General features: G+C 49.2%; 1 protein-coding gene across 4 annotated transcripts; it reads right to left on the reverse strand.

The window, feature by feature from the left end:
• Positions 1 to 1,462: 1,462 nt before the first annotated feature.
• Positions 1,463 to 21,014, reverse strand: B3GNT8 (UDP-GlcNAc:betaGal beta-1,3-N-acetylglucosaminyltransferase 8). 4 transcript variants are annotated; one of them, XM_081922226.1, is made up of 2 exons: positions 20,848 to 20,976; positions 1,463 to 3,833 (listed from the first exon to the last, which is right to left on the reverse strand). In XM_081922226.1, exon 2 carries the CDS (start codon positions 3,824 to 3,826, stop codon positions 2,606 to 2,608), a length of 1,221 nt encoding a protein of 406 aa, XP_081778352.1. In that variant the 5' UTR covers positions 3,827 to 3,833; positions 20,848 to 20,976; the 3' UTR covers positions 1,463 to 2,605. The 4 variants fall into 4 exon arrangements, 3 of the variants coding, with proteins under 3 accessions (XP_081778352.1, XP_081778350.1, XP_081778351.1); XM_081922224.1 differs by lacking the exon at positions 20,848 to 20,976 and adding an exon at positions 20,464 to 20,833; XM_081922225.1 differs by lacking the exon at positions 20,848 to 20,976 and adding an exon at positions 11,086 to 11,781.
• Positions 21,015 to 22,969: the final 1,955 nt, after the last annotated feature.

Here is a 22,969-nt window from a genome sequence, read left to right on the forward strand (position 1 = left end):
ACCCAAAGGCCATCTGGTCAAACCCACTTGCCATTGCAGGAAATCTATCAGTGCGACATCCCTGGTAGGGCTGCAGACCTTCACACCAGAAAAATGTTTTTAGCAGGGGTTGATCCTCCAAATGTTTTTTAACCTGGGTGATCTGAAAGAGTCAGAGTTGTTTCCCTTTCCAAATCTGAAAATTTATCATTCCCTAACATTGAGCTGTTGCAGTAGAATTGCTCCCTCCTTATTTTCACATCCTTCTGCATGTTTAGGTTTGTTTCTTTCTAAAGGCAATGGCAGCTTGGATATTTGTTCCCCACGCACTGAGATGGCCTTAACAGATTGGAGAACTGGGCCCAAAACAACGAAATTAATTTCAATACGGACAAATGTAAAGTTCTGCACTTAAGGCAGAAAGAACCAGATGAACAAATATAAGATGGTGGGGGACAGGGACACCTGGTTTACTAACAGTATGTGTGAAAAAGGATACTGGGGTGTTAGTGGGCCACAAGTTTAACATGCGTCAACAATGTGACGCAGCAGCAAATAAATAAATGAAAATACTAACGCTATTCTAGGCTGCATCAACAGACGTCTAGTGTTTTGATCAAGGGAACTCATAGTACCACTGTATTCTGCCTTGGTCAGACCACCCCCTGGGATACTGTGTCCAGTTGTGGGTGCCACAATTTAAGAAGGATGTGGACAAGCTGGAACATGTGCAGAGGAGGGCAACCAAAATGATCAAGGGTTTGGAAACCAAACCTTATGAGGAACGGTTGAGGGAGCTGAGTATGTTTAGCCTGGATAGGAGGAGACTGAGAGGAGATATGAAAGCCACCTTCAAATATCTCAAGGGCTGCCACACAGAAGATGGAGCAAGCTTCTTTTCTCCTGCTCTGGAGGGTAGGACCTGAACCCATGGCTTCACACAGCTGTCCATGGAGGCACAGGTCAATTCTGTGTCCAGGGCAGCTGTCTGTCAGCTCCATCTGGTATGCAGGCTGAGACCCTACCTGCCTGGGGACTGTCTCGCCAGAGTGGTGCGTGCTCTAGTTATCTCCCGCTTGGACTACTGCAATGCACTCTATGTGGGGCTACCTTTGAAGGTGACCCGGAAACTGCAATTCAGAATGTGGCAGCTAGAGTGGTGATGGGGGGTGGCGGCCGAGACCACATAACACCAGTCCTGAAAGGACCTACATTAGCTCCCAGTACGTTTCCGAGCACAATTCAAAGTGTTGGTGTTGACCTTTAAAGCCCTAAACGGCCTCGGTCCAGTATACCTGAAGGAGCATCTCCACCCTCATCGTACTGCCGGACACTGAGATCCAGCACCAAGGGCCTTGTGGCAGTTCCCTCACTACGAGAAGTGAGGTTACAGGGAACCAGGGAGAGGGCCTTCTCGGTAGTGGCGCCCGCCCTATGGAACGCCCTCCCATCAGATGTGAAAGGGATAAACAACTACCTGACATTTAGAAGACATCTGAAGGCAGCCCTGTTCAGGGAAGTTTTTAATGTGTGTCATTTTAATGTATTTTTAATCTTTGTTGGAAGCCACCCAGAGTGGGGAAGCCCAGCCAGATAGGCGGGGTACAAATAAATTATTATTATTATTATTATTATTATTATTATTATTATTATTATTATTAAAGTTACAAGAAAGGAGATTCCGACTAAACACCAGGAAGAACTCTCCTTTGGTCATACCCCCTGTCTCCAAGCCATACCCTACTTTGGCCATTTTTCACACCCCAAACGGCTGTTCCAACAGTGCAACCGTCTCGCTTGAAAGATGGTGGACCCTCCTTCCTTGGAGACTTTTAAGCAGAAGATGGATGGCCACCTGTCATGGATGCCTTCGTTGAGATTCCTGCATTGCAGGGGGTTGGACTAGATGACCCTCGGGGTCCCTTCCAACTCTCCCATGATTCCACAAATGTCTCCTTGAACTCCGATCACACCTTTTGCTTGTCCAGGAGGAGGTTAGGCGGCGTCTGTTGGTGTAGAAACCTGCCTCCTGTACAAAGGCCAAATTTACACCCATTGCTCCACCCACTTGTACCTCTGGCCACGCCTACCGCCAGCATGCGGCCCCTCAGAAGATGGCATGGAAGAGAATGCAGACCTTTGGCAGTAAAGGGCCCCACCCCCCGGTCGAAGAGATTGAAGGTGGGCCTTGACGCAGCCAGACGTGTCCTCTCCCACTGTAATACCACCCTTTCCGAACCACTCCTCAGAAAAATGCCCCTCTGGTCCTCTGCTTTCTACCGGGCTGCCCGCTGCGCCACCGGCCAACCTCTCCCTTCTCCATGCTGCCACCCCAGACAGGAAACAGAAACCTAAGGAGAGGTGCCCCCCTGACCCAGTATTCGTATCTGGCCCCTGCCTCTAGGAAGCGCCCAAGCAGAATACGAAGGCAGTGGCGTGGCGCCGCCACTCGGAACTGCCCTTTCTCCGCACACAGACTTTTCAAGGAGGCCGTTCCCTCCCTCAACTGCACACCGGAGGTCCTCATGTCCAACAAAGACACAGAAGGCTGTGCCACATCAGCCTCCGTCCGCTTTCAGCGCTCGGCAGGAAGCGTCTCGAACCCATTGTTCCTGACTCCCATTGTTCAGCAGCTGAGGTTCGGGTCTGTGATCTGCTTCCACAGCTGGAAGGTCTGTTGGGGGCTGCGGCGGTGGACCAGCAGCAGCCTGCTGTGAACGCAAGGATCGCTGCGGTCCTTTTCTGCGATGTCAAAGGTCAGGAAGCCCGGGTGCGCCTCGGGGAGGATGCCCAGGGCTTGGAAGCAAAGGCCCGTGTAAACGTCGTCAATGGGGTAGAACGCGATGTGTCGGGAGATGAGGTGGAGCCAGCGGGCTAGCGGCCCTGAGAAGATATACCCCCCGCCCCCCGCGTAGGACGGGTAAGGCCCCACGTAATACGACTCGGGGACGTAGTATTTGCTCCGGCGGACGCGGAACGGCGAAGCGTTGGCCATCACTTGGCCCGTGTAGAGCATCTTGTTGGGGTCTAGAGACCCCAGGTACTCCAAGACCTTGGGCGTGTTGATGAAGACGTCGTCGTCCCCCTTGAGGACGTAGCGCACGTGCCGGCAGTACTCCACAGTCCAGCTGAGGAAGAGGAAGTCCTTCAGGGTCAAGTTGAAGAAGGTGTCCTCAAAGTCCCACATCAAGATGTCACCGTAGCTCCGGCTCTCGTACTCCACCAGGTTCTGGAGCCGAGGCCCCAAGCGGCCCTGGGCCGTGCCCAGCAAGAAGACCGTGCGGACGGGCAACCCTCCGGGCTCGCCCTCGCGCCCCCACGTGTCCCGCACGGCCTGGCGGGCGGCAAAATTCCCCGGCAGAGATTTGATAGCCAAGAGCAGGAAAGTGCGGTTCTTGGTGCCGGAACACTTGCCCGCTTGGTTGATCAAGAGAGAGAAGTTTCGGCATTCGTCGTAGAGGAGGAAGTTCCTGTAAAGTTCTGGATAGGAGCTGAAGTCGCTAATTTTGGCCACCCGGCTTGCTGCCTCGGGACCGGCGGAACAGTCGTTCCACGAGGTGTTCACCAGCCCGTCGTCCAAGTCTTGGAAAATCTGGTGCTGCTTCTCGTTCCAGTAGGCGTTCGTCCGAGGGATGCTCTGGCGCAGCTGGTGCAAGGAGGCGTTGAAGCGCTGCAGGGTGAAGGCCGGCAAGTCGTCCTGGGAGGGCTGGGCCGTGGTCGGGACGCCGTGCCCCCCGTGAGGGGTCGGGACCCTCTCGGCCTCCTCCACAGTCCATTCAATGTAGGCTTTGAGGGCAACCAGACTCAGCAAAGCAGTAGCCACAGTGATGCACCGCGAAGGTTTCATCCCCTTCCTGGAAAGTAAGAGCAGAGGGGAGAGTGAGGCTCTGAAGGGCTGAGGAACGGGGTGGAAAATAAAAATCATTATTAGTAATAATTAAAGATGGCAAACATCATCCCATTCATAGTACTCGAGCCATCTGTAAAACGTTTTTCTCTTTCCAAAATCCACCTCTTTGGATTTAGCACTCGTTTTAGATATATATATTAAAATAATTTATTATTTATACCCTACCCATCTGGCTGGGCTTCCCCAGCCACTCTGGGCGGCTTCCAACAAAATATTAAAATACCGTAATGCATCAAACATTAAACGCTTCCCTAAACAGAGATGCCTTCAGATGTCTTCTAAAAGTCTAGTAGTTGTTGTCTTTGACATCTGATGGGAGGGTGTTCCACAGGGCAGGTGCCACTACCAAGAAGGCCCTCTGCATGGTTCCCTGTAACTTGGTTTCTCGCAGTGAGGGAACTGAAAGGAAGGTCCTTGGTGCTGGACCTCAGTATCCAGGCAGAACAATGGGGGTGGAGATGCTCCTTCAGATATACTGGACCGAGGCCATTTAGGACTTTAAACGTCAGCACCAACACTTTGACTTGTGCTCGGAAACGTGCTGGGAACCAATGTAGGTCTTTTAAGACCGGTGTTATGTGGTCTCGGCAGCCACTCCCAGCCACCTGTCTGGCTGCCGCATTCTGGATTAGTTGTAGTTTCCGGGTCACCTTGAAAGGTAGCCCCACGTAGAGCGCATTGCAGTAGTCCAAGTGGGAGATAACCAGAGCATGCACCACTCTGGCGAGACAGTCCGCAGGCAGGTAGGGTCTCAGCCTGCGTAACAAATGGAGCTGGCAGACAGCTGCCCTGGACGCAGAGTTGACCTGCGCCTCCATGGACAGCTGTGAATCCAAAACGTCTCCCAGGCTGCGCACCTGGTCCTTAAGGGGCACAGTTACCCCATTCAGGACCAGGGAGTCCTCCACACCTGCCCGCCTCCTGTCCCCCCAAAACAGTACTTCTGTCTTGTCAGGATTCAACCTCCAACCGCCTCCAGACACTCACACAGTATATACCGTATTTTTTGCACCACAACACTCACTTTTTTCCTCCTAGAAAGTAAGGGGAAATGTCTGTGCGTGTTATGAAGGGAATGCCTACGGGTGGCATGCCTACGGATTTTCCTCCTCTAAAAACTATGTGCGTGTTATGGTCGGGTGCGTGTTATAGAGCGAAAAATACGGTATATTCTGTTTTACAATTTAGAATACTCATTTAAACATCCTTAAAATATCAACGATTTCCCTTCTTCTCTTTCCATGGTTCTTTTGCACATCATAAAGGTAAAGGTACCCCTGCTCGTACGGGCCAGTCGTGTCCGACTCTAGGGTTGCGCGCTCATCTCGTTCAAGAGGCTGGGAGCCGGCGCCGTCCGAAGACACTTCCGGGTCACGTGGCCAGCGTGACGAAGCTGCAGCTGTCAAGCCAGCACCAGCGCCGCACACGGAAACGCCGTTTACCTTCCCGCTATAAAGCGGTACCTATTTATCTACTTGCACTTAGGGGTGCACATCAGAAATCCCTGCATATTTTACAAAAACCATTCAGTATTCCATTATTACATCTATCAAAACTTATCTACACTGTTGAATTTATCTTAATGCTGCCAGCGTTTTCAAGTGTACACAATTTCCCACCATATACGGTATTCAATAAACGTTTTCCAGTCTTCTCTAAATGTATGTTCTCCTTGTTCTCTTATTCTATATGTTAAGTCTGCAAGCTGCACATATTCTGTCAGCTTAAGTTGCCATTCTTCTTTAGTTGAGACTTCGCTCGTTTTCCATTTCGGGGCTAACAAAACACGGGCCGCAATAGTGGCACGGGATTTAGCACTCTTAATAGCTCAGTCGTTTTCTGCCAGGACAGCACAAAACAGTCTCTGTAATCGTCTCGTGCCAACTTGCAATAGTGAGAATAAAATCATACCACCGGCAGAAATGTTTAGAGGCCAGCCCAGAATCTTAGGCATATGAAAGTTCTGATTATGCAAAACTATATCGCTGATATAAAAGTTAAAATGGAGCTACAACACGGGTTTGTAGCCAACTAAGGTCTCCTCAGAGTAAACCCACTGGAATTAATAGGGTAAGTGACTTAAGGTCCATGAATAACCATAGTTTATAGAGGTCCCGGGCCCTAAGGAATTCAGACTATCCTCCACCAGGGCCAGGGCCTTCTCAGTGATGGCTCCGACCTGGTGGAATGCTCTGTCCCACGAGACTAGGGCCCAAAGGATTTAACGATTTAACCTCCTTCCGTCAGGCCTGTAGGACAGAGCTATTCCGCCTGGCCTTTAATTTGAATTCAGCCTGGTCTTTTATTTCCCTTCTCTTCCCTCCCCCTTCCCTTTTATGAAGATTACCCACTCTGGGACCCCAAAGCTAATTCTCCCCTGGCCTCCTCGCTGGCCCAATTAGGACTAATTCAGCCAGCTAGCACTGGTGACTGACTAATGTTTATTGGATGGATTTTCCCCAAATTGATTTTTGAACTTTGAATTTTATTATCATTCATGCTTTTGTGCTGTATATTATGTTGCTTCTATGTTGTATTATAATTAAGTGTTTTAAATTTGTTTTTAGCCACCCTGCCCGGTTTTCTGAACCGGGAAGGGAAGGGTAAAAATAAAAAATTATTATTATTATGCCCATTCATTCCAGCGGGTCTACTCTGAGTAGGACTCGCACTGGCTACAAACCACAGCCTTCATGGGCTTCTTTAGATGTAGCAATCTCTTCTGCAGGGGTCAGCAAATTTTTCCAGCAGGGGGCTGGTCCACTGTCCCTCAGACCTTGTAGGGGGCCGGACTATATTTTTTTTTGGGGGGGGGAAATGAATGAATTCCCAAGCCCCACAAATAACCCAGAGATGCATTTTAAATAAAAGCACACATTCCACTCATGTAAAAACACGCTGATTCCTGGACCGTCTGGGGGCCGGATTGAGAAGGCGATTGGGCCGGATCCGGCCCCCCGGGCCTTACTTTGCCTACCCATGTGCAAGAGCCTGTTTGAACCTTCAGATGCATTTGTGTGTTGAAGCACACTACTTAAAAATTAAAGTCTCGAATCAATATTGGCGTTTAATAATTTATCCCAGGGATGACTTCTATTTATGGAAGCAAAAGCAGCAATTAAGTCAATAAAAGCTGTAAAATGCTGTGCAGGTTCTGCTGTGCTTTCCCATTACCAAATGGTTGAGCGAGAAGCAATTACCAAAGGAAATTCCCTTCCTTGAAACCTTCCTGGTCTACTACTACCGGTATACGATAATGACCCTCCAATCTTTGCAGGAGATACTTAGCAGGCATTTTGGCCAATATATCAGTCAAGCTGATGAGTCTGTGGTTTTTAGCAAGACTTTTGTGGGGAGCAAAAACTCCGGGGAACTGTGTTCCCTTACCTTTATAAAATTAAATAATTACTATTTTTGTCTGGAGGCGGGGGCTGGAACGGATATAAACCCACTGCTTGAGCCCAAAATCCACCTGTATCTGCAATAAAGTTGTGACCATCTGCAAACCAGATCATTGCCTGCTTGAGTTTATTCAAGTTTATTGACTGCCCCAACCCAGGGGCAGTCAATAAATATATGAACTATAATGCTAAAATTCCTCCCACTTGGTATACAGGCTGTATAATTTGGACACATCAACGAGCTTCTCGTTAACAAATTCCAGCAGTCTTGAAAATTTCAGGTGGCAGGAAATCCTGTCTCGGAGCATTATTTATAATTAAAATTATTATTTCTAACCGGGTGGCCCTGGACACATTTCATAGACCATAGATTGTTTAAATCAGTGTTTCCCAACTGGTGTTCCGCGGCACACTAGTGTGCCGCGAGACGTTGCCTGGTGTGCCGTGGGAGGGAGGCGGGCGAGTCGGGCGGCGAGAGGCGGGGCGGCGGGGGGGCGGCGGCGGCGGTGGTGGCGGCCCCCCGGAGCTCTCCCTGCTCCAGCCGGGCTCCGGGCAGCAGCGGCGGAGCAGCTTCACGGGCGGCGAGTGCCGCTCCCCTCAGCCATCCCCGGCTCGGTCCGCGCCGCCCGCCTCCAGCCCGCCGTCGCCCGGCCCCGGGCAGCAGCAGCGCGCCGCCGAGACGCTCGGCTTCTACGAGAGCGACCACCGCAGGCAGCAGAAGCGCGGCGGGGCCTCAGGTGAGCCGGGGGGGCCCTGCGGGGGCTGGAAAGACAGGCAGGCGCGCCCGCGAGCATGTACAGAGTGCATCGCGGCGGGCTCAGAAAGAAAAGCAGAGTGCCTCTGGGCACGTGCAGAGTGTTTCTTCTTCTCATGCGAACTCGAGCCCATGCCGCTTCTCGGTTGTTTGGGGGCGGCAGGAGTCAAATTTAGATTTTCCCAAGAGGTGGGAGCAAAAAGGGGCTGCTGTGGTTACGGCGCCAGTTTCTCTCCGGGAATGTCTTGGCGGCACCGAGGAAAATAAATGCACCTTGCACTTAGTCGGGGGTGTTTCGTGGTTGTTCATAGGTGGCGAGGTGGGTCTTGCGCAGGGTGCAAGGGCAAGACCTCGCAGGCGGCCTTCCCACCAGATGTCAAAGAGAAAAATAACTACCAAACTTTTAGAAGACATCTGAAGGCAGCCCTGCTTAGGGAAGCTTTTCATGTTTAATAGGTTATAGTATTTTAGTGTTTTGTTGCAAGCCGCCCAGAGTGGCCGGGGAAACCGAGCCAGATGGGTGGGGTACAAATAATAAATTATTATTATTTAGTTTTTTTCCTCCCTAGAAATGAAGGGCTGAGTGCATTCAGGAGCATGGAGAGATTTGGGTGGCGAGTGACTTTTGGCAGACAGCATTTGGAGCGGGGGGGGGGCAGGAGGAAGTGAGTGAGCAAGCAGAAATCAAAGCTGAAAGTTGTCTTCTCTCAGCCAAGTGTTGCTGCTCTTTTAAATCAAAAGGTGGCAAGGAGGTTGTAGAAGTAGAAATAGCATTCCTGCTGCGTGCGTGTTTTGTGCACCAAGAAGTGAATCCGGCAGTTCTACTCTGGAAGACAGTACAAGAGTTCCTCTGAAGTCAAGTACTTAAGAGGGTTTCTCTCTCTCTCTCTCATGACAGCCTTGCCAACTGCTCTCTGATTGGCTCTGCTGTTCTTGCCTTTTCCAAGTTTGAGATTCGGTGCTGTCAAAAGTTTGGAGGAATTTAGTTTTACAAGCACCTAAGCCTTTTTTACAAGCTAGTTTTACAAGCACCTAACCAAAATCGTGGTTTCAAGCTAAGATTTGCTGATCTACCTTTGGACAGTTTTTGGTTGGAAACTGCCAAGGAGTTCCCCCTTCTGGCAAACAAAGCTATTTTGACATTGCTCCCATTTTCCAGTACATATCTCTGTGAGTTGAGCTTTTCAAGCATGATTGCTATAAAAACTAAATACACAGAGAGACTGAGAGCTGTTGACGAAGAGCTACGTGTGTGTCTTTCTTCGATTCCAGCCAGAATATCAGCTTTGTGTTCAGCCAAACAGGCCCAGGTTGCGCACTGAATAAAGTATTTTATAATTTTTCATATTTCTGTTTACTTACTATTTCATAATAAAGTAATTATAAAATACTTTCTTTGTGTTTATTTGATTCCTATTAAAGAGAGTTACTTTATATATAGTCAATATAGGCACAGAGTTAATTTTTTAAACATTTTCTAATGGTGGTGTGCCTCGAGATTTTTTTCATGAAACAAGTGTGCCTTTGCCCAAAAAAGGTTGGGAAACACTGGTTTAAATAGCCCAAAGTGTGGTTGAAGAGGAAAGATTTTGCCTGGCGCCTAAAGATATGGAATGAAGGCGCCAAGCCAGCCTCCCTGGCAACAGCATCCCACAAACGGGGAGCCAATGCAGAAAAGGCCCCGTTCTTGTGTTGCCACCCTCTGGACCTCCCACGGAGGAGGCACGGAAAGAAGGCCCTTGGGTGATGAGCGCAGGGTTCATACGGGGAGAGGCGGAGAGTGAAATTAAAACTTTTCCGCTGATCTGAGTGCTGTGGCCTCATCCACTGCTGGCACGCGGCCCCGGAGGGGTTGGCAAACAATGCAAACAGCCTTCAGGACATCAAAGTTTATCCACCCCTGCTCTGTGTACGGTCAATAAAATAAAAAAAAAAAACGAACCACAGCACACAGCTGTCAAAAGGACTGATAACCATTTTTCCTGATCTACTAGTTAATAATACAGTGGAACCTCGGGTTGCGAACGTGATCCGTGTGGGAGGCACGTTCGCAACCCACAGCATTCGCAACCCGCAGTGCCGCACAAAGTGCAATTTAGTGTTCCTGCACATGCGCGAGTGTAAAACCCGGAAGTAACCCAGTGCTTCCGGGTTTGGCGCGATGCGCAACCCGAAAACACGTAACCTGAAGCGCCTGTAACCTGAGGTACCACTGTAATAATAATAATAATAATAATAATAATAATAATAATAATAATTTATTATTTGTTCCCCAGCCACTCTGGGCGGCTTCCAACAAAGATTAAAAATACATCAAAATGTCACACATTAAAAAATTCCTGAACAGGGCTGCCTTCAGATGTCTTCTAAATGTCTGGTAGTGGTTTATCTCTTTGACATCTGATGGGAGGGTGTTCCACAGGGCGGGCGCCACTACCAAGAAGGCCCTCTGCCTGGTTCCCTGCAACCTCACTTCTCGCAAGGAGGGAACCACCAGAAGGCCCTCAGAGGTGGACCTCAGTGTCCGGGCAGAACGATGGGGGTGGAGACGCTCCTTTAGGTATGCTGGACCAAGGCCGTTTAGTTCTCAGCTTGCAAGGAGTTTTTTAAAAAATGGAGAAGCATTTGAAAGCAGTAGCATGAAGCGGTACAATCCCTTCCTACACCTCTTTCTTGTGGGCATGGGTAAACCTAGCCATAAACGCTGCATGATGTGAGAAATGGGTCCCTTCTAAAGGATTTTACCCATTCCTTTCCTGGCTCATTCTGTGCAATGGCCCAGGAACTGCTGTTTTCATCACAGTAGTGCAGTATCTTTGCTAGGTCTCTGCTTCTTAGAACTATAGAATCATAGATTTGCAGAGTCGGAAGGGATCCCCAGCGGTCATCTAGACCAACCCCCTGCAACGCATCATTTTCCAGGATGGCCTCTTTTCTTTTTTGCGTGTGACCCTCAAGAGTGAGGATGTGCTTCCATCCAGCACACCAGCACGTGACAGTATATTATAGGTCAACAAACAGACGGTCCCTTATGTACTTACCTTTTCATTACTGGAGGTTTTATAGACCTGATGTTCTTTGGCACAGTTTTCCTGCACTTAGAGGTTTCCCGTTTGTGACTTTAGCAGGCTTGCTGTGCTCACAAGCCCTGGCGCCAAGAGGCAGTTGTCTCTGGTGTGCCAAGGCCTCTTCCCCTGGGAGGAAAGACGCCGGTTTCCGTCGCACGCGGCCGTTTTTCACGCAGTGCACGCACGGAGCCGCTCTCCGGTGGAGTTCCAGCGCATAGATGTGCTTCATGTGACAAGTACACACTCACACAATGCTGCTGGATTTCCTCCTCCCGACGAGGCTTTCTACCGTCCGATCCTGGCCACCGGCCAAGGGGATAAATTTAAATTCTGCCTGGGTGGCAAAACTAAACAGTTGCGCAGGCCGGGAGACAAAACCATGCGCTTGGCATCTCTGAAAAGGGCATCTGCCACTCCCCCTTGGCAATGGCTGGAGGCGGACGAGAGAGAAAAATCTCCTCCCTGTAGTTAAAAACTTTTCCACCCCAGTTGCTGGGATGGGTTCAAAGGGCAAGGAAAGCCACAGGCTAGAAGCCAGTGCAATTCTTCTATCTCTGCCCCCTGTGCAAGGAGCTGGAGGAAGAGAGAGGGAAGATAAGGACCTTAGAAGTGGCCGGCTGGATCAGGCCAGAAGCCCACCTGAGCCAGCATCCTATTCCCAAAATGGCACATCCTATGCATGACAGCGATGCGAGTGGCGCTGTGGATTAAACCACAGAGCCTAGGGCTTGCTGATCAGAAGGTTGGCGGTTTGATTCCCCGCGACGGGATGAGCTCCCGTTGCTCGGTCCCTGCTCCTGCCAACCTAGCAGTTCGAAAGCACGTCAAAGTGCAAGTAGATAAATAGGTACCGCTCCGGCGGGAAGGTAAACGGCATTTCCGTGCGCTGCTCTGGTTCGCCAGAAGCGGCTTAGTCATGCTGGCCACATGACCCGGAAGCTGTACGCCGGCTCCCTCGACCAACTCTGGGGTTGCAGTGCTCATCTCGCTTTACTGGCCGAGGGAGCTGGCCCATGCAGGACTAAACTGCTTCTGGTGCAACAGAACACCATGACGGAAGCCAGAGTAGCGCACGGAAACGCCCTTTACCTTCCCGTCGCAGTGGTATCTATTTATCTACTTGCACTGGCCCTGGAAAATAGGAACCCTTGGAGCATCTGCAAAAACATAGTACCGGTACTTCTTGACAATATGACATTCCTTCATGGCAGGGGGTTGGACTAGATGACCCCGGGTCCCTTCCAACTCTACAGTTCTATGATTCCATCTAGTCAGGATAAAACCCCAACCTAGATCTTCAACATGGGCGAACTGCTGGCTAAACATGAGCCGCATCAGCAATCTACCCAACATTTGGCATATTCCCCATTCTAGTTGGAACACAGTATGTTTCATTTGTTTGTTTAAGGGTTTAATGCCAGCTTATCGTCAAGTTAATGAGGACTAGCTCCATGGCTCCCTCCCTAGCCCCTGAATGTAGGAACCAATAAGCGTTTTCCAAGCTTTTATTTCGTTTGCCTTCACGACAGATCAGTCATATAGTCTCTGTTTTGCAGCGAAGGGACAGAGGGCCAACTTGTCACGTGCCACAAAGTGAGTTGAAATAAAACGAGGCCTATATTTGATTGAATTTGATTGTCTGGTTGAGATTATTTCCCCTTGCCCTTTGCATGGCGTTTGTAACCTTGAAGTTCCAGACAATGAAGACCAACTTCCTGGAAGTTCAATAGAAAAACATCCTCAGAGAATCCATATCTGTGGATGTCAGTCAGTTGAGGACACTGTTCATTCTAAGTTATATGAAATTCTGAGGGCTAAATACTTAAAGAATACCCTGGGTCTATTGCCACCTTGGGTATTCTTTAAGTATTTAGCCCGCGGAATTTCCTTGGACGCGGGTGGCGCTGTGGGTTAAACCACAGAGCCTAGGACTTGCTGATCAGAAGGTCGGCGGTTCGAATCCCCGCAACAGGGTGAGCTGCCGTTCCTCTGTCCCAGCTCCTGCCAACATAGCAGTTCGAAAGCACGTCAAAGTGCAAGTAGATAAATAGGTAGGAAGGTAAACAGTCAATGACCTGCTGTCTGGCTCAAACAAATGGGTTATGTTTGAGGAACTAGGGGGGAAGGCCACTTATTTGCCTTCCCCCTGTTCACATAAAGTAAAATTTGCCTTTGAGAAAACATGGGCTGGATGCCTACAGCCACAACACAGACATTTGCTCATTTTAAGAAAACCACAATAATAAATTAGGCTGCAAACTGATGTCCTATGTGGAAGGGAACTCCACCAGACTCAATTTGGCTTAATTCTGAGTAGACACACATCCTCTGAGGAAGTGGCTTCTGCCTCCGTATGCTCTAAATAAAGAGGAACACAAAATGCCTATGTAAGAAACCCTTCTCAGCATAAGAATTAAATGTGTGCATCCAATGTTAATTCAGAAAAAAAAGGCACAGGGTGTTTAGGAAATACTGAATCAAGCTCTGCGTCAGCCCATGTGATTTGGCCTCACCCTGCGTTGCTAAGTGCCCATTTAGTGCCCTAATGTGAAGAAGGAGCTGACATTTCCCTTTCTTCTCCTGGCAGGGCTTGCAGAAAATCCATCTTCAACCAGGAAGCTGAATCCCACAAGAGGATTTTTCTCAGTTAACCCCTACCCATCCACCCCCCGGCTGGTAACAGCCATACATCAACCAGAAGGCCCCACAGTCATAAAGCTGGAAGGATCATCTCGTCCCTGCAATATAGGAACACGCAGCTGTCCCGAACCTGCAACCTTGGCATTATATCTGCACCACACTCTAAGCCACAGGTCGGTAACCTAAGGCCCATGGGCTGGAAGCAGCCCATGAGGGTCGCTTAACTGGCCCACGAGCTGCCCCCAAACCGAGCCGCCCACTCGGCGAGTCCCTGTGCGCTGTGCTAAACTGGTGCAGCGCGGTGCGGGGACTCTCTTCCGTGGCTCTGGAAATCGCTTCTGCGCATGCCCAGACACTAGAAATTGCTTTTGCGCATGCCTGGACACTAAAAAGGGACGCGGGTAGCGCTGTGGGTTAAACCACAGAGCCTAGGACTTGCTGATCAGAAGGTCGGCGGTTCGAATCCCCACGACAGGGTGAGCTCCCATTGCTTGGTCCCTGCTCCTGCCAACCTAGCAGTTCGAAAGCACATCAAAACGCAAGTAGATAAATAGGAACCACTCCAGCGGGAAGGTAAACGGCATTTCCGTGCACTGCTCTGGTTAGCCAGAAGCGGCTTTGTCATGCTAGCCACATGACCTGGAAGTTGTATGCCGGCTCCCTCGGCCAATAAAGCGAGATGAGCACTGCAACCCCAGAGTCGGCCATGACTGTACCTAATGGTCAGGGGTCCCTTTACCTTTATGCCCAGACACTGGAAATCGCTTCTGCGCAGGTGTGATTTTTCTGGACATGTACAGAAGCAATTTCCGGCACCACGAACATGCACAGACGTGATTTCCGGCGTCATGCTGTGCCGGCCAGGCCCACGGAGGATCTGCCCAGCAAGCCTTGCCGACCCCTGCTCTAAGCAACTGAGCCATCCAGGCTGATCAATACCTGGAAGGCTCTCCCAGAAGAGGACAATGTCTTTCTACCAGCTCAGACTGAGGCGTAAGTGGCAGTACAGCGGGCATCTGGTTTTGCACGCCTGTGGTGCTTAGCACCTGCCAAACTATTAAAAATACAGAAGGCTGAGTTTGCACCTCTCCATCTTGCAACAGCTGTGATCCCCACCCATACTCATGAAAATTCAGGAACTAGCTTTGCAATACCTTGGGCAAAGCACAACTGGCAACAAGGTCTGGGATAATCAGAAGAAGGCAATTCTTTTTGGGAGTCCCTTCTGGCAGGAAGAGCACCAAGAAGAAGAAGAAGAGTCTGGATTTGATATCCCGCCTTTCACTCCCCTTCAGGAGTCTCAAAGCGGCTAACATCCTCCTTTCCCTTCCTCCCCCACAACAAACACTCTGTGAGGTGAGTGGGGCTGAGAGACTTCAGAGAAGTGTAACTAGCCCGAAGTCACCCAGCAGCTGCATGTGGAGGAGTGGAGACGCGAACCCGGTTCCCCAGATTACGTGACTACCGCTCTTAACCACTACACCACACAGGCTCTCAAGACAAAATAATGGGCAAGGAATGGTTTCGTGCCATCAGTCACAGAGAAACTCCTGCTGGGAAAAGTTCCTGTCCTAACATTGCATCCTTGAGGTCATTAATATGTGAGTCTCCTTTATTATTTACATTCACGAGGCTGCAATGCTGCGCAGATGTTGTCCCACTGAGCTGAGCGGAACTTACCTCTGAGTAGACACGCATAAGATGGAGTCCACCTATCACCATCCCAGCCCTCTACGCAACTCATAAGCAACACAGTTCAAATGCTGCGATAATATGCCATATCAGGTGAAACAGCAACAGCACAAACTTTAGATCAATAAGAAAGCTGTTTCCAGAGGGAGGGAGACTATGTGTTGGCCATCAGGCAATGGCTTTTTCCACCTGCCTCCTACTGCCCTAGGAGCCTTCAGGAAGGAATTGCTGCCACAGGAATTATGTATATGAGTCTTTTAATGAGCTGAATTGAGTGGAAGATTATGAGTCATGAGGTGGGTAGGTGAATCCAACAGTGCTAAGTTTATTTTTTGGTTGCTGATGTTGTTTCGCTGATGTTGAAGACTGTACTACTGCGTGAATCCCATAATATGCCTTTTGTAATTCGGCTTATTTTCTGAGTTGTGCATTATAGACTGTAATTGGTTTACTGGTGATTTGTTAATTATTCTATACGATTTGTGCCGGGCTCATGATGTTCCATTACGTTATTGCTATTTATTGTGAATGAAAAGCAGTATAGAAGTCAAATCAATCGATAAATGGATTATATTTCACTCTTGCCTTTTGATGTTATAATCTCCAAGGCACCTTGCAGCACATCATTTCAAACTGGGCTGTATACTGCCCTCGATCTGAAGATCACAAGGCGGCTTGCTACCTAAAAACACAAAATGAAAGCACAAAATATATAACGAAACAAACCAACAGCCCCCTAACCCACAGACACATTTAAAAGGCCATAGAACGCTAATCTGCCAAAGGCCTGGTTGAAGAGAAACATTTTCGCCTAGGGCCTAAAGATGTGTAATGAAGGCACCAGGTGAGCCTCCCTGGAGAGAGCATTTCACACATGGGGAGGCACCACAGAAAAGGCCCTGTTTTCGTGTTACCACCCTCTAGATCTCTCATGGAGGGGGTTCACACAGAGAAAGGCCTCATAAGATGGTCTCAAGGTCCGGGTTGCTTCATAGGGGGAAAGGCAGTCTGCCCTCTACCTCAGCCAGCAAAACGGCTCTGGGCTGGCCCTGCCTCAAGAGGACACCAACCGCGAAGGAAAAGATCCAAACATTTTGTATGCCAGTCGTCCCTACAAGCCAGAAGCCACAACGGGCTGCCTGCTATTCTTCCCCATAGCTGGCCTGGTAGCCTGGAATAGCAAAGGGCCATGCACTGAACCCTGCCTGGGGGCAGCCATGACTGCATATTAGTATCATTATTTATTGCATTTATGAGGTGCTCAAAGGTGAACTCAAAGCAACTTACAGAAATGTTCAGAGCAAGCACAAAAACAAGAGTAAGAACGAGCCAATACAGTTGTGCCAGGATTCATGTTATAGGTTGTTGTTGTGAAGGAGGTGAGGACAGGTGACCCCACCTAGGCCAGAAGTCACACACCCCCAACCAGGCCTCAAAACTGTCCAAAATTCCTTTTCTCTCTTCTAAAAATCCACAGCTAAAGTTTTCCCAGGTTTTTCTCACAAGACGCTGTGCATAGGCAAACCATTACTTTTATCAGTACAAGAAGGCTTCAAAAAGCTAATGAATATAAACAGAGGAATGCGTAAGCTGAGAAGTAAATATGGATGATTGTCAGAGAAGCGGAAGGAAGTCTAAAAAGAACCAAATTTGTGAAAATTGGATAGAATTGTATATTTGTGTTGGAAAATAATAAAAATTATTTATTTAAAAAAAAAAAGCTAATGAATAGGCTCTGTCAAAGCCAGCCTGAGAACTGACTTTTATCTCATTCAGTTGCAACATCTTGAACACGCTGAACCGCAAGGCTCCTCGACCCCCTTGGCTTCTCTCCCCCTTTCCTGGGAAGAGTCCAAAAGAGTCCCAAGACAGGAGCTTTCTGTTCATGCTCAGGAAACAACATGGGGCAGGACTCCTGAAGAGGGGGAGAAAGAGGAGGGAACTGGAGGGGAATATATACTCTGTGCAAATGGCTGTGAACTCGTGCATGCTCCTTCTGCCCCCCCCCCAAGGCAGAAAAAAGCTCTTTCTCTGGATTTAACCCCTTGGTGTCGTTTGACTCTTTTCGTCTCTCCCCGGGCGCAACGCCTTCCTACCCAGTGGCGTAGCGTGGGGGTGCAGGGGGGGCCGGCCGCACCGGGCGCAACATCTGGGGGGGGCGCGCTCGCACTTGCAGCCCTCTGCCCCTACCTGGCTCACTCACTCTCTCTCACTGCAGTGCTGGCTGTGCGAATCTGATCCAAGCCACCGGGTGGCCGCCCACTGTGGAGGGGCTGGGTGCCAGGCGTGCGGTGCGGAGAGAGAGCGAGGGTCTATCTGGGGGAGGGACAGTGCAGCGGACGCCTAGCGCAGCGCTGAGCGCGGGAGAGAACCACACCAGACCAGACCAGGCAGCAGCAAGAAGAAGCTGGCAGCGGCAGTAGGTTAGGGGTTAGGGGGCGCAAATTACTTGCCTTGCCCCGGGTTAGGGGGCATAAATTACTTGCCTTGCCCCAGGTTAGGGGGTGCAAAGTACTTGCCTTGCCCCGGGTTAGGGGGCGCAAATTACTTGCCTTGCCCCGGGTTAGGGGGCGCAAATTACTTGCCTTGCCCCGGGTGCTGACAACCCACGCTACGCCGCTGTTCCTACCCATCGTTAAAAGGGCCTAGAAAGGCTACAGTTGCTGTTGTTATAAGTTGAGACTGTTTTGCCCCAGTCAGCAATCCAGCCGCTGAATTCTGCACCAGCTGTTGATTCTGAACCATCTTCAATGGCTGCCCCATGTATAATGCTCTACAGTAATCTAACCCAGAGGTTGTCAGAGAATAGACAACAGAAGTTGGGCGAATGCAACTTACAGGGGGAAATCAGAAGATGCCAGAGGCTCTGGGCCTCTGGTCAACAACATAATAAGGAGGAATCGCTTTTGTCCTGGCAGGCTGGAATGAAATGGAAAGATACGGTTTCTGAAAGCGGTTCTTCTGCTTAGGGAGCGGGATACTTCAGCGGCCAGGTTCAAGCATGATGCGCAGAATGCTAAACACAATGTCTGGACCTGTCTGGCCCAGCAAGGGTAGGACAGGGTACGGAAGGAATTTCCTATGCCCCTCCTATCGACTGCTACGCACCTTTTGCAAGCACCCTATATATCACTGTTCCAGGAAGAGTTTTCCATAAAATTCCCAGCAACGCTTTTCCGCACATGGCAGGTTTATCTGGCACAGGGCATGATAAGACACATGCCCAGCCGTGTGTGGGAATTCCAAACCTCCGCATGATGCCAGCGAGAGGCACGCAAGACTTCTCTCTCTCCCTCTCTCTTTACAATAATGTTTACTGAGACTTTCCAACCTAAAATACAATAAAACCAAACCAATCTAAAGAAGATCATTTGGAAAGAAGCAGAAGAAGAAACTGAAGAGGTAGAAAAAGAATAAGGAAAAGCAAACCCAAAGTCCTCTAGTATAGTAATTATAGCTTAATCCTTTTTTCCACACACAGAAGGGAGATAGGGAACTTCGAAAAGCAAAGCATAAATATGGATAAACAGAAAGCAAGCAAGAATAAGATCATAAGAAAAGCAAGAGAAGAGAAATAAGAGGCCTGCAAGGCTTCTGAGAGGATTTACGGACCTCAAAACAAACACATGTTGCTTGGCTGCCCCTCGTAATGTCGGAGGGATGATGTGAGGGGTGTGGGGTTCGTGCAGCTCACACCGGCAAATGCGTAACATGGAGCTTCAGGGGTACCTAACGTCCCCAGTGCAGCATTGCATCTTTGAGAAAAGATGCTGAACCAACAGAAGGCAACCCATAAGCGTCCCAATCTTCTCCCAAAAGCCACCTCTCTCAGGACGCAAAGGTTGTGGGCAACGCACTCAAGCTGCGGAGGAAAACTTCACAGCTTTACACCATTTCCCTCCTGCTAAGGAAAACTCCTCCATGGTTTAACTCAGGGGTCAGCACACTTTTTCAGCAGGGGGCCGGTCCACTGTCCCTCAGACCTTGTGGGGAGGCCAGACTATATGGGGAGGGGATGAACGAATTCCTATGCCCCACAAATAACCCAGAGATGCATTTTAAATAAAACACACATTCTACTCATGTAAAAACACACTGATTCCCGGACCATCCGCAGGCCGGATTTAGAAGGCGATTAGGCCGGATCCGGCCCCCAGGCCTTAGTTTGCCTACCCATGGTTTAACTTATGCGCACCCACAAAATAAAATAAAAAACCCTCAGAGGTTTGCAGGACAAGTCAGGTCACCTAAATCTTCCCACATTTGTGGGGAGTCTTTAGGCATGCGATCACAGATTCACAGAAAGAGCAGCGTAAAATGTCACTTTCCCTATTTTTGTCCCATTTCTTTGCTTTCCTCTTGTTTTCCCATCCGTCACGACTGCAATTTAATTTCACACATTATTTTTTTAAAAAAGCCAACTCACTTTCCACCTCTAATCCTGCTTTTTCAACTCAAGAATTCAATATCGCAAATCACATGAGGAAGACAAACGCCAGAGCCACGGGCTGACTGACAGCACTTGCAGACTTTTCAGCTAAAGCATTTTATCCTAGAGGTCTCCTATCGCCCCATCGTTTATTTCCACCTGTCGTAAAAGGCACCAGGAAGTAGAAGCAACACACAGAGCAAACTCTCCCCCCTCCAGCCCCCCTCCCCCAAACAAAGCACATTGGTAACAACAACAACCCCCCCAAAAAAGAACAACTCTCAAAAGCTCTGTCTTTCCTTCACCTGTGTCCTCTCATATAAAAGTTGTTTCGATACGATACGATACGATAATCTTTATTGTCATTGTCCCATACAAAACAACGAAATTGAAAAAATCTACATCAGACATTCAAAACCAACAAGCCTGCTATCCCAGCTATCCCAGCCTGGTTAGCCCCCTAAAAACTCTGATACCCCATTTTTAAATATACTCCCATAGAGACTCCTTACACCGCATTTGAAACCAAAATCGCATTTGGATAGAAACTGTTTCTCAGGCGACTAGTCCTAGTCTTTATAACCCTGTACCTTCTTCCAGAAGGCAGAAGCTGAAAGAGATCGTTTCCGGGGTGCACACTATCCTGCGCTATCTCTGCAGCTTTCTTATGGCACCTGGAAGCATAGATTTGATCCGAGGTGGGAAGCGTGCACCCAATTTCAGCCATGCTACAGTCCTGCCACCCAGGCTCACACCGTGTGATGCTGAGCGTGTTTGCTCAGGAGAAAAAAAATGAGCATTTCTCTGCTGGATGGCACTCGCTTCCTAACAAGTAGACACAGGACTGCTCTGCAAAAACGCTTGGCATGTTTGCTTGGGAGCCAGTGCCACCGTGTTCAGCTTGCTCCCAGGTAAACGCACATGCAGGATTGCACAGAAGAGGCACCATTGCCCAGAACAGACCCAGGTCTCACCTGAAGGCCTTTTGAGATTGGACAGGCTCCAATTCTCCTTCTCTCCTCTTCTCTGCTTGAAGTTAGACTGTCTTCATCTCTCTCTTCCTCCGCTCTCTCCCTCCTCTGCTATTGCTCCAGGCGTTATGGGTGTCTCTCTCATCGCACACATACACCAGAGACACACATCCTGACACTGGAAGCAGAAGCGAAACCTCTCACTTTTTTTTAACCAAAACCATTCACAGACAGAAGCCGCCTCTCTTGGGGAGAGGAAAGGAAGGTGAAGCAGAGAGCAAAAAAACAAGGCAGGCAGGTGGTGCTTTTTCCCAGAGCAGAAAACCACTGGAAGGAAGGCAAAAGGGTGGGGCATTCACATTTTCTGGTTGTTGTTTTTTTTAAAGTGTCTTAATATTTCATCTCCCATCAAATATTCATGCTGCCGGCAGGGCTGTGGGAGGGGATCATTTGCTTAAGGACTCGCTTGGCAGCTCAGAAAAGCAAATCTGGAGCGAAAGGTCGAGGCCGGTGGACCCAGCGCTTTTTTCCAGGGGGTACGCATACCCCTAAACATTTTGTGAATCTTACGTTTGGTCTCATTGAAGGGCAGTATTTCAATATGAGTAGGGAAAATGAGAGTACAGTGGTACCTTGGGTTAAGTACTTAGCGGAGTCTATAACCTGAAGCGTATGTAACCTGGAGCGTATGTAACCCGAGGTACCGCTAACGCAGAAATAGTGCTTCAGGTTAAGAACTTTGCTTCAGGATGAGAACAAATTGCGCAGGGGCAGCAGGAGGCCCCATTAGCTAAAGTCGTGCTTCAGGTTAAGAACAGTTTCAGGTTAAGAATGGACCTCCGGAACGAATTAAGTTCTTAACCCGAGGTACCACTGTACCCCAAAACATTTAGCCCGGTTTCTGCTGGGGAGGGCGGGATATAAATAAAAAATTATTATTATTATTATTATTATTATTATTATTATTATTATTATTATTATTAGGAAAGCACTGGGTGGGCCCACCTGAGGAATGAAGTCAGGAGATAAGACCAGGAATCTTGGGCAACTAAGGGACTTACAGAAAACACACCTCAGGATGTGGCCTGGGGCATCCACAACCAGTTTCGGAAAACACACAGGGCAGGTGTTCCCTCCTGTCTCGGCCACCTAGCACGCCTTGAAACGGTTGCATAACTGGCTGAGTGTTCAACTGGTGTAGCACCAACTCACCTCTCTGCAGTAGCAATTCTCAGGATTTCGGGCTCGGAGGTGCAGAAGCAGCATGGGGAGATTTGTGAGTGCCTGAGGGGCTTTTTAATAGGGGCTTTCCGGAGGTGTGGGTCCTCAGGGTCAAGTAGATCAAGTTCTGTAGGAATGCTTTTACGTGCGGCCTCTGAAGACGGTTCGGAAACTCCAGCCGGCGCAGAATTTGGCGGCCAGGTTGCTCAACGAGGCAAGACGGTTTCGGGCATATGACACCGATCTCGGCCCGACTGCTCTGGCTGCCAGTTTCCAGGCCCAATTCAAAGTGCTGGTTTTGACGTTGTTGTTTAGTTGTGTCCATCTCTTCGTGACCCCATGGACCAGAGCACGCCAGGCACTCCTGTCTTCCACTGCCTCCCGCAGTTTGGTCAAGCTCATGCTGGCAGCTTCGAGAACACTGTCCAACCATCTCGTCCTCTGTCGTCTCCTTCTCCTTGTGCCCTCCATCTTTCCCAACATCAGGGTCTTTTCCAGGGAGTCTTCTCTTCTCATGAGGTGGCCAAAGTATTGGAGTCTCAGCTTCAGGATCTGTCCTTCCAGTGAGCACTCAGGGCTGATTTCCTTAAGAATGGAGAGGTTTGATCTTCTTGCAGTCCATGGGACTCTTAAGAGTCTCCTCCAGCACCAGAATTCAAAAGCATCAATTCTTCAGCGATCAGCCTTCTTGATGGTCCAGCTCTCACTTCCATACATCACTACTGGGAAAACCACAGCTTGAACTATACGGACCTTTGTTGGCAAGGTGATGTCTCTGCTTTTTGTCATTGCTTTTCTCCCAAGAAGCAGGCGTCTTTTAATTTATTGACTGCTGTCTCCATCTGCAGTGATCATGGAACCCAAGAAAGTAAAATCTCTCACTGCCTCCATATCGGTTTTGACC

This window comes from Podarcis melisellensis (genome assembly GCF_964234715.1).
Source record: "Podarcis melisellensis genome assembly, chromosome: 8".
NCBI lineage: Eukaryota > Metazoa > Chordata > Lepidosauria > Squamata > Lacertidae > Podarcis > Podarcis melisellensis.

Coding starts and splice junctions, on each gene's coding strand:
- B3GNT8 (XM_081922224.1), bottom strand. CDS start 20,600: ATGGCTGAAATTGGGTGCACGCTTCCCACCTCGGATCAAATCTATGCT. Junction 3,834..20,463: donor CTTCTGCCTTCTGGAAGAAG/GTACAGGGTTAT, acceptor CTTACTTTCCAG/GAAGGGGATGAAACCTTCGC.